We start from the raw sequence: 16,568 nt of genomic DNA, 5'->3' as shown, positions 1-16,568 counted from the left end.
TATGATGGATAATTTCCAATGACAATCTGAAATCTGAAAGGAATCTCTGATGCTTTCTTTTATTTTGTAATCTGTCCCAGCTGTAGGCATTCAGATGAAACTTGAATTCTTCCAAAGGAAGTTCTGGACTGCCAGCAGACAGGTAAGCTCTAGCCGGTATCTCAAGGCATTAGCACCACGGTTATTATACAGGTGTCCCCATATGGGTAGATGGGGCAAACGGTGCCAGATTTCTGATGAATGTTTGTAAAATGAATTGCCAGCTCCTCGGATTACCATTCATTTCACTATAAAACACAGGCTGTCAGCATGTTAGACACCACATGCTGGGCAAAGTAGGAGATTGGCTCATAGGAACTATTTGAATTATGGGATCAAGAGAGTGACTTTACAAAAGGAGTTTCTCCCTTAATATCTGGGCCTTTTCTTATTTTCCCCCTGAATTTCTGATGATCATATTGTGATATCCAGCTACTTATTTTTGCTTCTCCTTATTTTACCGTAGAAGGCCTTCATATGGCCTGCTTGGTGAAGGCATGTATCTGCCTTTCTGGCCAAAGGAGATCAAAGGGTTATTGCACTTGGAAAATCCAGGGCAGATGTCTCCATTGCTGTGCTCTATGAACTAAGACATGTCAGGGACATCTGTCTAGTATTCAACAGATACAGTAGCCATTGAGTTACTTCTACCTGCCCAGTTCTAAACATTAGAGGTATATTTCCAGCCAAAGTGAAATTAGCACAGAATAGGCAAACCAACAGTTACATGTTTAATGGGCACTCGTTGTAAGACAGAACCAACCTAGAGACTTACCCAAGAGTGGGCGCATAAGGAGCTTATCATTTCTTAAATTATGATATGATAGGAAACTATAATCTAAGAACATAAACAAGGGTTTCCTTTTAAAGTCATTGAGAAATAGTTTTAAATTAAATAATGACATAATTATATCTTTTGTTACCAGAAGATCTGAGATCTTTAAGAGATACCATCAGTGTTGAATGACAACATGAACCAAGAGGGATGGGAAAGAGCCAGCACTCCCCACATTGTGTCTCTGATAGTAAGATTCTGAGTTCATGTGGACACTAGAGAGCATGACTAAGTCTCATCTCCAAACGTTCCCTTTGGATGAAACCTGGTACTTGCATCACAGGCCATGACCTCCTTAGCTAAGCAGCAGCTGCAGCAAATGCTGGGATGAATGACCCAGTAACATGGTTCCCCTGCTTCCTTCCCCCAACAGTGTGCCTCACTGGATGGCAAGTGCTCCATAAGCTGCGATGATGAGGTAAGGCACCTACCTGGTCTAGTTTCTGGCCAAAGGGAAAGTGTTAGACAGCGTGGTTAGACAGAGGATTGCTGCTGTGTATGAAGCCAGGCCTGACACATTACTCTGGGCCAGCCTCCAGAGGGAGGGAGGAGACAGACAGACAGGACATTTGTTTTGTCCCCTACCTCTAACCCCCATTACATAATTTGGTTCCGAGAGCCATAGAAATATGCTTTAGAAGTTTCCTAGACTATGGTATTACAATGCCTTATTTACTGGATGTAATAGATATTACTCACATTTAAAGATCACATTAGATTTCTCTAAGCTTTGTAGCCATGCTTCAGCTTCTTCCCACCATCAGAACAGGTTAAATAGGTAGGAAGTATTGCCTCTGTTTATAAGTAAGAAAATCAAAGGCTAAGCACGCCAATGTAGTATACAGCTGTAATCCCAGAACTTAGCCAAGAGGTGGTGGCAGGAGAGCCATCCTAAAATCAAGGCTAGGCTGGTCTACATAGAGAGTTCCCAGCCAGCTGGGACTACATAGCAAGACCCTGGCAGAAAGAAGGGTTTGGGTGAGTGTGTTTGTGTGTGTGTGTGTGTGTGTGTGTGTGTGTGTGTGCGTGCGTGCGTGCGTGCGTGCGTGCGTGCGTGCGTGTGTGTGTGTGTGTGTGTAAGGAAGTGGAAGGAAATAAAAGAAAAGAAAATCAAAGACAACATTGAGATGAATGAGTGGCTTGGTTCATCTCACATAATTAGCAAACTGCAAATCTGGAGGTAAGATCTCTGAAAGTCATAGTTTTTCATTCTTAGCATAGCTATTTCTTCCTAAGATGTCTCTATCATTTCCCTCTTCTGGAGGGAGGGATTGTAATCACTTAGGTCAGCAATGGAAGAAACTGTGTCACTGTCTTAAGCTCTCCCATGGAACATAGCTTTTGTCATAGCCAGCACGGTACCTCTCTTCCCCATGGTTTAAAACAAGCAAAATTATGGTGGTCTTTCTACTTAAGTTCTCTCTCTCTCCTCTCTTTTTCTCTCTCTCCTCTCTCTCTCTTTCTGTCTCTCTCTCTGTCTGTCTCTTTTTCTCTCTCTCTCCCTCTTTTAGCTAAATATCAGTCAAATCAGTCAGTCAATCAATTAAACTTTATAATCAGATATTTACTGTCCTGGTTACCACAAGGATTTCAGGAACATTTTTCCAAACATAATTTTAACCCAGAAAGCACAGGGCAGGAGTAGAGTTTTTAAAAGTACACAAAGGAAAAACAAGAATATTAATATAATAGGGAGTCCAGGATAGAGTTGGAAAAAAAAATTGTTCCCAGTGGTCTAACCGCCAGCTTAAAGGAGAACTTGTTATCCTAGCGCTATTGTAGTGTAAGTCACCATATCCAAAGAGCAAAAGCCAATCCATCATCTTTTCAACAGAAGCCCCACACTTTCTAATCGCCAGATCAAAAACATTTTTTTTTCCTAAGGGTTGTTCAACACCCTTTTTAGGAAGCTTGGGGATAACTTTTGTAGGCTAACCAAGTGGGCTCAGATTTCCCCTCTGACTTTAAGATATGCCAGCATGTCTTAAAGCATGTTAGGAAGAGCTGTTGGGTTCAAACTCCATCCTCTTGCCTCTCTGGAGTGCTTGGATGGCACCAAAGGGGAAGTCACAAACTACAGTGGGTATTGTTGCAAATCCAAGCTCCAGTAAAAGAACAGAGAATGCCTGCATGGCTGGCTGGCTGGCTGGAAGGAAGTATGGTAGTTCAGAAACTTGGTTAGATGAATGGGTGGTTGGCTACACATGTGTGTGGCTGTTAAACAATTATATAAAAGCAAGAGGTGGTATTTTTTTCTTACAACTCATACAATGTAGGTGTATCCCCACATAAAGACAAATCTCCTTCTGAGCTTGGAAGTAGCCAGTGTATGTTCTTTGACTGATGGTAAGGGTAGCATATGGTGGTATTTAAAGGCTCAAGCCATTAAGTTAGACTGTTGAGATTCTGTAACCTTGAAAATAGGTAGCAATGTGCTTTTAGACAATTTTCCATACCTTTCTTTCCTCCTGCTTCTTCAACCACACAGTGGGTGTAGAAATTTCTAGAGTCAGAGGAAAGAATGTATGGGGGAAAAATTAAAAACTCTACCATGTCTTCTAGAAAAGGCACACATTCACTGCTGCCTAAACCAAACTGTCCCTCCCATAAAGTAGTGGCTCTTTAGGGTCTAGGTGGCAATGGCTCATACACTAGGGCACAATAAATGTATGTTGCAATGCCCTCATTAGTACCATGGTCTTTCTCTTGCTCCTATGGGAGAACCCTGTGTCCTAATGGATCACACATACTTTGAAAAGTAAGCCTGAAATTGATCCTCTTTTTAAAATTTGATCTGATGCTTATGTCCAGTCTTCACTTTGAAATTTTCATCTATTCTGTGTTTGACTATTAACTTTTGGCTCTAGGTAACCAACTGCCATTGTTTTCAATGGAAAGCCAGCCCTGCCTTCCCACTTGGACCCAATGCTATGTTTTTATTTTCCAGCAGACTCTTGCCATGTGTCACTCTTTTCATAATTTTTCATTAGCCTCATAGAGCTGTCTCATGTCCTTTCTCTTCCCCAGCTGCCCCCAAATCATCAAGTCCCCCATTAAAATTACCTTCAGGGCTCGTTCTGAACCTGTGTCTCTGTCTGTGCCACCACACTGTGAATGGTCCACTTTCTTAGACTGCTCAGACACATGGTGGCTGAGGGACCCTGAAAGTCCTTTGGCTCTCCATTAGCACACACACTGGGCCCCAGCAAGTGTGTCCTTTGAGAGACACTCAAAGAGTCTCTGGTTCCAAAGCTAGTATCTCAGCCCCAGGCTGATGGCGCTTTCTGGATAACACTGCAATCGGCACTATGCATACCCTCTCCCCGCCATTCCTTCCTTCAGGTCTGCAGTTTCTGAGTTCCCACACCAGGATTTCAGAGTAAACACTGAGTGTGTAGCTCAGTGTACCTGAATCAAACTCTCTGAGCAATATTAAATCAGCGAATCATTGTAGAAAGATAAAAAAAATTCTTTCTGCTTCTCAATCTCCTTTATCCTATCTCCAAATTTTGAGACCAACTCTATCCTACAATGTCCAAAAATGGCTATGGAGTATGTACTTACCCTGTGTCTCCAAAGGTGAACCTTCTGATTGCCCCAAGCCTTGATTCTGTTAGTAGATCCTTAGGGACCTGGTGGTGTACAAACATCTTCCAAGATACCAGGGTTCATTTAGAGAGAGTGACATCAAGAAGTAAGACTAGGAAAATACTCCTGTTTCTTAACACTGGAAAGGCAATTGAATCCTATTTATCATAAATCTATGTGGCAAAACCAACTGTCATACCCGATTGCGGGTGACTTCACCCCAGTTGTTTCCCACACCTGGCACTGGGCTCTCTCAATCCAAGTGCAGACGCCAAGCTACTGTACCCTTGGCTATAATTTAATTTATGAGTTGCTGACGGACAGGTTGTTTGGGCAGTCATAGTCACTAAAATCACCTTTCTGTGTTTACAGGTAGACAATAGAGTACAACTTTGTACTCGGAACATAACGACACCTTTTACATCGAATGGCCTAGGTCTCCATCAGTGAGGGACACTAGAGGATGTGACACAGCATTGTAACTTCCTTGGTGACTTGTCAGCCCCAGTATGGCAACACTTGGTTCTTGCCTACTGAAGTGAACAACTCTTTTGATATTCAGTATCTCCTTGAAATTCAAAACTTGGCCACAAACTAGCCCAACAAGGCATATCTCTGCTCCTATCCTTGTATCCACATGGAACCTGGAAACGGTACTTCTAAAAATGATAGCAAGATATGTGGTCCAAGAAGGAAATACCTATGTCCTCCTGGATCCCAGTGTTCTCAGAGGAAACAGATGTGTTCCCTTGAATGTACCAGCAGTGCTTGCCAACTAGAGACAGTATGTGATGCTTTTTGGAAACTGGAGAGCTGGGACCTTCTGGTTCTTTCTGTCCCTATCTGGTAAGAGGTAAACTAAGTCTGACTGTGATCCAGAAGTAGTTAGTGTTTTGATCAGTTCTAGTCTGTCTTTGACCTTTGTGACTTCTTTCGCAGCTTTTCCTCAGCTAGTGGAAGGCACACACAGAAAACCCCCTTAGCTATATCTGTTTATTCTCTTGGGTTCAGATATTAGCTTAAGAATTGCTTTGCTCAGGGATCTCAGCAACCTGCCATTAGGGTCATGACCTGACCCACCAGACCCCAGCACAGTCTCTTTTGGAATTGTGCTTGCTCTTGAAACTGTAGCACACCAAAGACCTGGTGTGGAGACAGCCTGACTTTTATGCTTTTGTTGTGGTCTCTTTGTTGCTCTGTGGTTACTCTGACAGACTAGTAGGTCTGTCTTAGCTGCCTATAGGTTAAGTGTTTTCATTCTATAAAGAAAGCCTTCCATGATCGAGCAGGTCCTGAGGCTGTAACTTTGTCCAGGTGTCTTCTGGAAGAGGGAGTAGCCAGCCATAGTAGGAACTATAGGTCTGAGATCAAAGGGCATTGTGCTCAGATCTCACATGCTTGGTCACATGACCTTCGGACTCTTCTCTATCCAATAGGAACTTCCTTACCTGGCCTTATGAAAAGGAAGGCTTATTTAAGGCAAGCTTGCCATTCCTGTTCTTGTTCCTCCTCTTCCTCTTCTCCACCACTTCCTTATTTCTCCTTCTCCTTTTTTATTTTTTACAACCATATTTAATGGGGAAAAATAATCTTTCTGGGAGAGTCATAGTCTGTTTGCCAAGGCTTACCAGTCCTCTCTTTGAAGATTGTTCATTTTTTGTAAAATAAAATTTGTAAAGTGGAGGGAGCTGGGGAAATGACTCGGTGGCTAAGAAAGTTTGCAGTGCAAGTATGAAGATCTGAGTTCAAATCCCAGCACCCATGTCAGAAGCTGAGCAGGGAAGGGAGGTGGAGACAGGCTGATGCCTGGAGCTCCCTAGCCCACCATCCTAGATGACACAGTGAGTTTCTGATTCAGTGAGAGACATGTCTCAAGGCAATAAGGCAGAGATCAATACCTCCCTCCAGCCTCAGTGCACATGTGCACATGCCCCATACATCCCACACACGACAGATACTAAATTAGGAAGCAGCCTCCACCTGGGAAATAGAGCTGTCCTGTTCTTTCCACCTCAGGAGATAGCTGGGCCTTGGGAGGACCATGTCACATACCTAAGATGCTAGCTAGTATCCTGATGTGCCACCTTCTTCTAGCCCACACTGGCCACTGTGAGGACAACAGAAAGCAAGACTTGCAAGAATCAAACGTTTCATTCAACAGCAAGTTTTAGTGACACTTTGTTCTGAGGATGAATTATGGAAATGCATTTATTTTCAGAATTTGGGTGTAGTTCAATTCTCTTTTCCAAAGAAACAAATAAGGTAGAGAATAGGGCCAGTGTGGTAATGGAGTGGCTCTTGGTCCCCTTTGGAAACCAATCTTTTTGGAAGCATCTTCCACGCGTCCTCTCCAGTGACAGTTTTCCTTCCAACCCATCCTAATATGTCATGGACTTCATGACATCATGGCCCCCTCTAAAGATTTCTAGTTGATTTTAATTAAAATAAATAACCAAACAAAAACAATTGCTTTGTCCCTGTAGTGTATTGGCTAATATTTACAATATTAGACCAAGAAATGAGCCAGAGATTAAGCAGGGATATTGGGGATGTTTGAGTTAGAATTAATTATCTAAGTAGGAAATTGAGGCAGAAGCTGTAGGAACATCAGACTCCCTGTGCCACTGGGAGGAAATGGCTCATCAGTAAATGCATATGGAATCCAATTCTGTACTCAGTACACACGAATTGAAGGGCATGCGCTAAGTGTCTTGGGGATCAGTATATCTGCAAAATGAATCCACCCCGTGACCCAATGTTAGCAGAGTAGCACTCACAGCAAACCACCCCAGTGCTGATGTTCAAGATAACTCTCCACAGCAGCAGACGTGTGAAAGCACAGTACTTACAGTGCACTGAACTGTAAGTACTCTGGCAATCTATGAGCCGAGTTTTAGTAGTCTTGATTTTAACCAAATTCCAGCTGAATTTAAATTCAAACCCACAGAGAGCCTGTGGCTTCCATCTCAAAGGCATGGCTTTAGGAGATGGCTTCTTGAATGCTGTCTGCTCAGAAGACCTAGAGTTTATTGTGATCACTACCAAGGTGGAGGTAGTGTCCATAAAGCCAAGAGGTTTTGCAGCAGCAAGAGTGTGAATGGGTGAGACCCATCCAGCTGACCCCACAGATAAATGGAACCAAGTTCTGCCATTCATCTAAGCACACAAGTCTGCTGTAAGGAGCTTTAGCTGTAAACCGGGAGGTGGTGGTGCATGCCTTTAATCAGGGAGACAGAGGCAGGAAAATTTCTATGAGTTCAAGACATCCTGGTCTACAAAACAAGTTTCAGAACAGCCAAAGCTGTTACACAAAGAAACCCTGTGTAGAACCCCCACCTTCTGCACCCCACCCAACTCCCCCCAGAATAGCTGTAGCTGTACTTTCATGTCTTGTTCAATCTCCAGCACTGACCAGCCCTTGGCTAGAAAGATAAGCCTTATCTTTCTGACCCTCACTGCTGTCCTTTCATGCCTGACAAAATCCAACCCTGTGTCTAGGTCAGTGTCCCAGCAAATGCCAGCCCCATGGTGGCCTGGAGCTAAGCGGAATTTAGCTCAGGGTAAAGATATGTTACAAATTAAACGTTGCTGTCGGTATGTAAAGCTGCAATAAATAGAAACTGAGTTACATCAAGGACGGAATTAAGCCTTAAGTTTAAACTCCACAGCACTGTAATTAAAACTTCGCCTGTAGCAAGCCATTCACGGGAGATTAAAGGATCCTGGGGGAAGCAGAGGTTTGTTTGCCTTACCTTGCTCCCCACAATTTATAAGTCTGAGCTACCAAAAAGCTAGGAGCCCTGCCCCCACATCCAGCTCCCAATTAAAAACACAGTTTGAAAACCTTTAGGAGGCCTGAGGGGCCCCTTTTACAGAAAACCGCCCCTTCCCCCATGCCTCAGTCCATGAACAAATTAAAAAGTATTACCTGGTCCCCTGATGGTCCCCCAAGCTGACACGGTGTTTTCATTAATACATCATTTGAGTAATGACATTGTGCTGGCATTCGGGTTTCCAAATGGCCAGCACTGCAGCCACTCCAAATAAAAGCCTAGGGGCCTCTGAACACTTTCTTCCTGGGAAATAGTCAGGTCCCATAAAGAGAAAACAGAAGACGGACTTTAATTCAGCCTTTCCTGAGCATATCCATTGTATCCCAATCCCAGGCTTTCAAGGTCGGTTCTCTTGTTTGTTTCCTTCCTTCAATGTCCTGAGTTTTACAGAGTCAACCCTGGAGTTAGAGTAACCATGACTTTAACTCATAGAGGCAACAAGTATTTTCAATTCCTGAGATTCAGCTCCCCTCTCCAACAAAAGGGTTGGGGATGTCTCAGAGACTGGAAATAGATCATTCTGTGTAAAGGCAGTCTGAGGCCTGAAAGTAAACTGTGTGTTCTGATTTTCTAGACTGTGAACTGTTACCTCATAGACAATAATGGATTCATTCTGGTGTCTGAAGACTATATGCAGGTGAGTGAGGAAACTCCCAACTCCATGTAAAGGTATAAATCAGATGGCACTTAGGCCCCAGGTAGAGACAAACTATGGAGTTAAGACTTGGAGATGGTGGTCAATATGTAAGAGGCAATGGCATATTATAAACTGAATTTCTCTTTGAATACCAAAGCCTATGTCTCATCTCAAAGCAGTCAAAGAAGCTAAGTCCAGCTTCTGTTCCTATATTCATAAATGTTAAACTTATGGAATTCTTTACCTCAGAGTTGTCTGGGCTACAAAGCAATTTTGTGTGAGGCTGGGGTGATGGTTCACAGGGTAAAGGACTTGCTTCAATTCAAATCACCAGAACCTATTTAAAGCTCAGTACCACAGTGTGCATTTGAAATCACAGTACTCCTTTGGTGAGATGAGAGGCAAAGACAGGAAAGTCCTGGAAGTTTCCACATGTGACCAACAAAGAATGGCAGTCTTTACAAGGTAAAGGGCAGCCATCAACACCTAAGGTTGACCACTGTTTTCAATACTGATGCTGTGGCAAACACAGGCACACACATATATACTTACATACACACATAAACTTATAAACGTGCACACACATACACACATGTACACATACACAATACAGATTTTTTTAAAAAGAATTTTGCGCCTGAAAGGCATTGGTGCTTTGAAGAGTTTGGGCAATTTTAAGGAGAGTTTTCTCCTAATACTTAACCTTCACACAAGAATTCTCTTTAAAAAATCATCTGAAATGCTTCAGGAGTCAATGGTTTGATAGGTCCATTCATGCTCAATAAAATAGTTTGATGTTTTGCTATAGGGCTCTGTGAGATCCAGGCATAGAGATGAGTCCATTTAAGAAATAGTGACTTCAGAAAATGAGGAATTTAATTCAATTTCTGTTCTTCTCCCTGAAGTGTTTAAATGTACTCTAGACTCCTGATGCCCACACACAGTCTCAATGGCGAGGATCACTGGACATTGGGCTACTAGTGGCATTGGATAAGATGAATGAGCCCGTGAAAGAAGGCCAGTCTCTGAGCAGCTGAAAAGGCCATCAGTCTAAGGGCACAAGCCTATCTGACACAGGGGAACATTGAGAGACTGAAGAGCCTATGGGGCAAGAACCCAAAGTCCTTACTCAAGAGGAATTTCTGTAATTCTATCCTGGACACACAGGGTGAGATGAGACTTGGTTCCAGGCTCAGGAAAGACGGAGTGCTTGTCTTCCCACGATAAACCCTGGCCTGGCCAGGAAACTACTCAGAAAGCCATGGCTTCTACAGGGAACCTTTCTCCCTCTGTGAAATAGGGAGCCTGCCAGCCTGCTCGGCTCAGGCTTGTTTGATGTTGTCTGGCTTCCTGCACTCCAATTAGGATAATTCTTCTCTATCTAACAACCAGTTCCACTGACACTGGAATATTTACACACATAAAATACAAGTGCCCTTCTTGCTCATAGCACCTACACATGCCTACAGAACATGTGAGCATTTCCAGATTCCCCTGAAGTGGAAAGGAAGTGCTCGATGTTCAATAAGAGAAATGTTTCCTTCCTTCCAGTCTCCTTCCTGATTTTTTTTTTTTTTTTTTTTTTTTTTTTTTGGCTAAAGTGCAGAAACATTCTCCCCTCCCCCACACTCCTTTTTCTCTTCCTTCCCTCCCTTTCTCCTCTCCCCTCTCCCTACTTCCTCACCCCCTCCCTCCCTCCCTCCTTTTCTCTCTCACTGTCTATGAACCCTGGAAGGTATGATCAAGGTCACTAAGCTAAGCTCAATGGAAGTGGGGTTTGGTTAACACCCCATTGTCTAAGGAATAAATGTGACTCCTCTTTTATTGTAACGTCACCTTCTTCCCTCACAAGCTGTATACCCAGAATAGAGATGGGGGTTCTCAATGGCTTTGCACTGGCTCATTCCAGGATGCCAACAGAGGAAGGCTGTTACTGCCAGCCTGGCTCCTTTGCAATGCTTGTGCCTTCACCCTTGGGACCCTTTTAGCTCAGTGACTCTAAAAATCTGGAGAGCATGCAGGAGGTTCATCCTCCATTCCACCATGCAAAGTTTGTAAATCTTATCACTGCAAGAATTAGACATGCCAAAGCTTTAGTAGCAATGTCCCGAATGCTACTATCCAAGTACCAGGATAGGCCATTAGAGATAAAATTCACTATGTTGTCTCCCCATGGACTTGTGCAGTCTTTTTCTTGGTAACTATTTTAACAACCCAGAGGGGAAAAAAAGAACATTCTTTGAAAGGTGGTTTTGAGGAAGGATAGATTTTCAATTTTAAAAACTCTATGGCTGAGCAAATGGACTCTTCTAGTTCCCTGAGCAGATCATCTAGGCATTATAAACCATTATTTTTATCACAGCTTAGGAAGCACTGCCAGGGTATCATTTTATCTGGATGAAGTAGCATTTTAATCAGAAGGAATTATATACAGATTAATGCGTAGCCTGTCCAAGTATGTATGTGTGTATGTGCTTGCACACATGTGTGTATGCACGTATGCATGCTCTTTTGTACACATGTGTTTTAATTTCTGCATTAAACACATGTTATGCAACATCCTCCATGTATTGTGGAGATATCCCCATCTGCTCACTGGTTTTGTTAGCCCACAGCTGCTGTGAGTATTTCAACCATTCCCAGTTTTTTAACAGGAGTTTTAAGAGCCTGCCTCTGCTTTCCTTCAGCTCCCAGACACACACACACACACACACACACACACACACACACACACACACACACACCTGCCTACCTTTCTTCTCTGTGCTTCTACCCTTCCTCATGTACCTTTTTGTCTTCCCTACAGACTGGAGATTTTTTTGGTGAGGTCGAAGGAGCCGTCATGAACAAGTTGTTAACAATGGGCTCCTTTAAAAGGTAAGGATTGGATGATACTATCAGTTTACCTGAGTAAGATAGACCAAGGTCAAATAAAGCAACCCCAGACTGACCCTGGAGCCAATCCCAGTTGTTTGCACACTTCAGAACTCTGCCCTGAAATTCCACACCTTGCATGGTTGATGGTCTTACAGATTCAGCTCAGCACACATTTTCTGTCTGCTCAGCATTGGGTGGATCTGAGGGCGGTACTGAGATGAGAGCATAGTCAGCATAGTCAATCGTTTCTGTAACCAAGAAAGAGAAGAAAAGTCTCTGCCTGAGCAGAAATTGGGGACAGATCTGTCCCACAAGCCAGGGGGCATTCCTTGGCCATTGATGGCTCAGGGATGGAAAGTGATACTTTGAGACTTACGGATACAATTGTTCAAAGCAAAGAGAAACTTCCTGTGCCTTCTCCTAACTATGCTATTGAAGTCTACGGGTAGAGACATGGATGCGGCTGAATGTCATAGGTAACAGGCTGCTATCCTGGGCAGAGGTTGGGGAGGACAGCTTCTCCTTGGCCCCATGTTCTTCAAGGCTATTACCAACCATACTTCTGGGAACTCCAAGGTCCATGAGGAAAGCCTGGGATGGGTTTCAGGACCTCATCTGAGAGTTGTTCCTGGTCTTGGTCTCCCAGAAAGAATAGGGGGCTTTAAAGTAGAGTTTCTTTGGATGTATTTGAGGCTCTTAAGTATATAATAGCAGGAAGTGCAGGGGTGGCCCTGCAGCTCTCCTGTGAGACCCTCGGCACCCCCGTGTTAGGTTACCTCATGACTTTTCCTGTGGCTGAGTGGTGAGGAATCAGACTTTGAAACCAGTCAACAGGAGAAACTGAGGAACTGTGCTAAGAGTGGGGAATTACAAAAGGATGAGCCAGCATTCAAAGCTTAATGTTACAATCTTCTGTGACTTTCTGCAAGCTTCCCAAAGCAGCTCCTGGATGGTCAGCCATCAGAGCGTGGCCGTTTCTGTCTACTTTTCTATCATTGTGCACATTTGTACAATGTCAACTTGTTTCTTGACTCTGAGGGGCAAGAGGCACAAGATGAAGAATAATCATACATGTGTTTCTCATTTAAAAGTATATTTTTCAACTTCTTTAACAACTGCTCCCCCTCTTTTGTATGTTTGTTTTAAATTGGTGGGAGAGAGAGAAAACTTATACTGGAATTTTAAGGGTTTGGTCTCCTCCTTGATGTGGGATAAGTATGGTTGGCATGAATCTAGAACTTGCTTTTATTATCACTCTAGCCAACAGTTTTGAGAAAAAGGAAGGGCTACAGGCCTGATTCGGTTAGGACAGCAAGTATGCCCTCTAGGGGCTACATGAGAGGCCCCATGTGCTTCCTCAGAGGGCCCCCTCCCTGGGGCCAGGGGAGCAATGAAGTGATGGGTTTTGGAATCACACACACTAAGGTCAAAACTAGACTCCAACATTGACTACCTGCATAACTTAGAATATGTCAACTTACTTTGCCAAGCCTGAGTTCTTGTGTGGAACATGAAGATGATTAAGAATCACACCCAAGGGTGGCCAGTAGCACTGGTGAGATAAAAATAAGCATGATGTTCTCAACCTATGCCTACTGTCTACTGGAGGCTCAGGAATTGCTAGCTGCTGCTGTGGTGGTTGTTGGCCTTGGCTCAGCCATGGCTTTGTGTATGGTACCAGTTGATAGAGCCTTTCTGACACCTGCTGGTACTTGAATTAGAAACAGGTGCCAATATGCTTTCTCCATCAGGTGCCCATGACCTTCTTCCATTGTTTATTTTCTGGAAAAACAAGACTGACAGCTATTCCATTTGGGAAGGATGTAGATCTAAAAAAACAGTGAAAGGAGGTAGTTAGAGGAAACTTCTGGGCCTCTTGAGAAGGACCCTCTCACCTCCTCAGTCTGAATCACACCCATACCATGGAGAGGCATGCTTACTTTGGAGGCATGATCAGCTTTGGTGGGATAAAGGGCAATGCATCTAGCTTGCCCCTGTCTTTGGTACCTTAGATATTGCTCTTGGCACAAGGATTCTCGTTTTGATCAACCTCTGTCCTTTAATGAATATTATTCACTAGAGACAAGGTCATCTCCAGCAGTGAGCTGGAAGGTAGATACCACCCATCCCTCCACCAGTTTTACCTTTGGCTATTTCCCAGGTTGGACCTTGCAGCCCCCCCCCACCCCCCGGGGAGCAATGTTTTCTATAATTGTTGAGGTTCAACCTGTAAAAATTAAATATCACCTACAAAATTGCTGAAGACTTCCCTGAGTGTCTCTATGGATGTTTCCAGAGATACTATGAGGGCTCTGACGTAGCCAGTAGATTCATCCTGAGAGATACCTTATTATTGGCTGCTAACAAGTATAAGCATGGGAGCAAGTAGGCCATTGGAGGTATGTCACTTGGAGTCAAAGCTTGCCCTGGCTCTTTCCTGTGTGCCTTTACTGTGCTTCCTGGCTCTTATCATGTGAACTGATCTACTCCATCATGCCCTCCCTACCATGCTGAACTGAACTTTCTAAAGCCATGTGCTAAAATAAATCCTTCATCCACCAATTCACTTTTCTCAGTGTTAGGTTGCAGCAATGCAAAAATGCAAAAATCTGACACCATACTTACCTAAATGGTAATGGGTCTTTCTTTTCTCTGACTGTTTTGCCCACTTGTCTTGTGGCCCAATGGCCATGGTACATAGCAGCACCATCAGAAGAAGGTAATATCCACTTTTGACTCTGAGATTTCTCAGGCCTTTGATTTCTGTGAATAATTAAACTGCTTACAAGACATATAAGACAGCAGCCTGTGAAATTGTTTAAGGGCCAAACTCATTGCTGTTGGTTACTTTAGCTGAGCTTCCTGCCTGAATATGTCTCACCAGCTTCTCTATGACCTAAGGACCAAGAGCCAGGAACAGATGCATCAGCAGTACAGGAAATAAAAATAATAATGATAGAAAGTGGTCATCTTTTCCTTTTTCAAATACCTGCCACAGCTGAGCTTGGATGGACCACAATCTTCCTCCTGTCATCCATCGATCTATCTATCTATCTATCTATCTATCTATCTATCTATCTTTCCTTCCTTCCTTCCTTCCTTCTTTTTCTTCTTTCTTTCTTTCTTTCTTTCTTTCTTTCTTTTTCTTTCGTCTTTCTTTTGCCCACCTTTCTGCTAGAAAGAAGAAGGCAGACAAAAGAAAGAAAAATTTTAAAAATATTGTATAATTATACAATATACTATAGTGTATACTATACAATATACTATACAATTATACAATATACTATAGTGTATAGTATTATATAATAAAATAAATAATAAATTATTGCTATTTTCCTCTAAAAATACATGTTATTATCCATGTATCTTTCCTCTCCTTTTTTCTCCCTCATTCCTTTCCTCTCTCCTTCTTCCTCATTTTACAGTGTAGCCTATGCTGTCCTTAAAGCAATTCCCCAAAGTACTGAGATTATAGGTACATACCCCTCCGTCCCACACAGATCATTGTTCTTAGAACCTTCCAACAACTTCATAAAACAAGACCAGTGGCCTAGTAGCTGAGCCAAGGGCAAACTAGAGATGTCAGGCCTTTGCTCAAGACTTTGTAGACACTTGTCAGCAGTACATTTAAGCAAGTCTGAGCCTTAGTAAGTAAAGGGCTGACTCAGGCTACAGGCCCAGGGCCAGCCTCAGGGATAAATATATCACACATTTATTCTGTAGGTGAAGATGATCAGGCATGGAAAGACTAAGAACTTAGCCCATGTCTATGTAACAGAGCTGGGTTCCAGCATTCTATAGTGTGGACATAGACTCCAACATCCTATAGTATGGACACAAGACTCCAGCATCCTTTAGTGTGGACACAGACTTCAATGCCCTCTGCCCTTAGCATGTCTATAGCAGTGTTCTGCTATGTGAACATCTAGCAGTGTGCAGAGGTGAAGGAAGGTGTTGGCTCAGCAATGTCTTATCTGGAGAGCAGAAGTTGCAGGATGGGAGACCAGCTGAGTGAGGAGATCACTCAGTTGAAATTGACAAATCCTCTGACCCACCATGCCCGCAGGCTGTACTTTTCTTTATCTCATATGTCAATGTGTGCCAGCTCTGCGTTTTTGTGTTACAAACAGAGAACTTTAAATGAGTTTTTGATCTTATCAATGATAGTAAGTGGGTTCCCTGACTGGTGACTCACTGGGGGTGGCTTGCACTGTTTTCTTTTCCACTCAAGCTCCTTTCTAGTAAAAGCCTTAAACTTGCATTTTTCATAATAGATACTCTATATCTTTCTGTCATCAGCCATGACCTTGTCTCTTTTGCAACTGTACTAGAATTCATATGTCTCCTTCTCCCCCAGTCTGACTTCCAAGGATGCTAATGCAAATTATTATAACTCAGGGATAATAAATAATAGTCACCTGTAGGAAAAGGTTGAAGGAGTTTTTGGGTTGTTTGTTTCTCCTTCCTTAGTGCCGGGATTATAGGCATAAGGTACCATGCCCGACAGGTTCTAAGTTCTTGATAATGCCCCTATGATACTCTGTGTTAAAGCAAGACTTCATGTTGAGCAACAGATTTGCAACCATGCAGTTATGCACAGATCTCTCAGACTCTCTGTGTCTAAGTTACTTCCTCACCGGGAACCTGGATGCATTGAAGAGCTATTGCCTAAGAAGGTAACATCAGCCTTTCAGAAAGGGATCAAACTACAGATATCTTGTTGGTTGTTTAACAGGAAGTCTTGGATTCCACTGTACAG

At 43.1% G+C, this 16,568-nt stretch overlaps 1 protein-coding gene across 2 annotated transcripts in view; it reads left to right on the top strand.

Moving 5' to 3' along the window:
* The window catches only part of Cacna2d3 (calcium voltage-gated channel auxiliary subunit alpha2delta 3), an 800,506-nt gene that overhangs the window by 723,548 nt on the left and 60,390 nt on the right, over window positions 1-16,568 (top strand). For both annotated transcript variants that reach the window (XM_076931312.1, XM_076931311.1), the window contains 4 exons: window positions 81-142; window positions 1,248-1,292; window positions 8,870-8,932; window positions 11,739-11,809. In XM_076931312.1, coding sequence (XP_076787427.1) covers window positions 81-142; window positions 1,248-1,292; window positions 8,870-8,932; window positions 11,739-11,809 — 241 coding nt within the window. The remainder of the gene's footprint in view (window positions 1-80; window positions 143-1,247; window positions 1,293-8,869; window positions 8,933-11,738; window positions 11,810-16,568) is intronic.

Source organism: Arvicanthis niloticus, chromosome 3 (assembly GCF_011762505.2).
Source record: "Arvicanthis niloticus isolate mArvNil1 chromosome 3, mArvNil1.pat.X, whole genome shotgun sequence".
Classification (NCBI taxonomy): Eukaryota; Metazoa; Chordata; class Mammalia; order Rodentia; family Muridae; genus Arvicanthis; species Arvicanthis niloticus.
The sequence above is the reverse complement of the archived record's forward strand: the minus strand, read 5'-3'. Positions and strand labels throughout refer to the sequence as shown.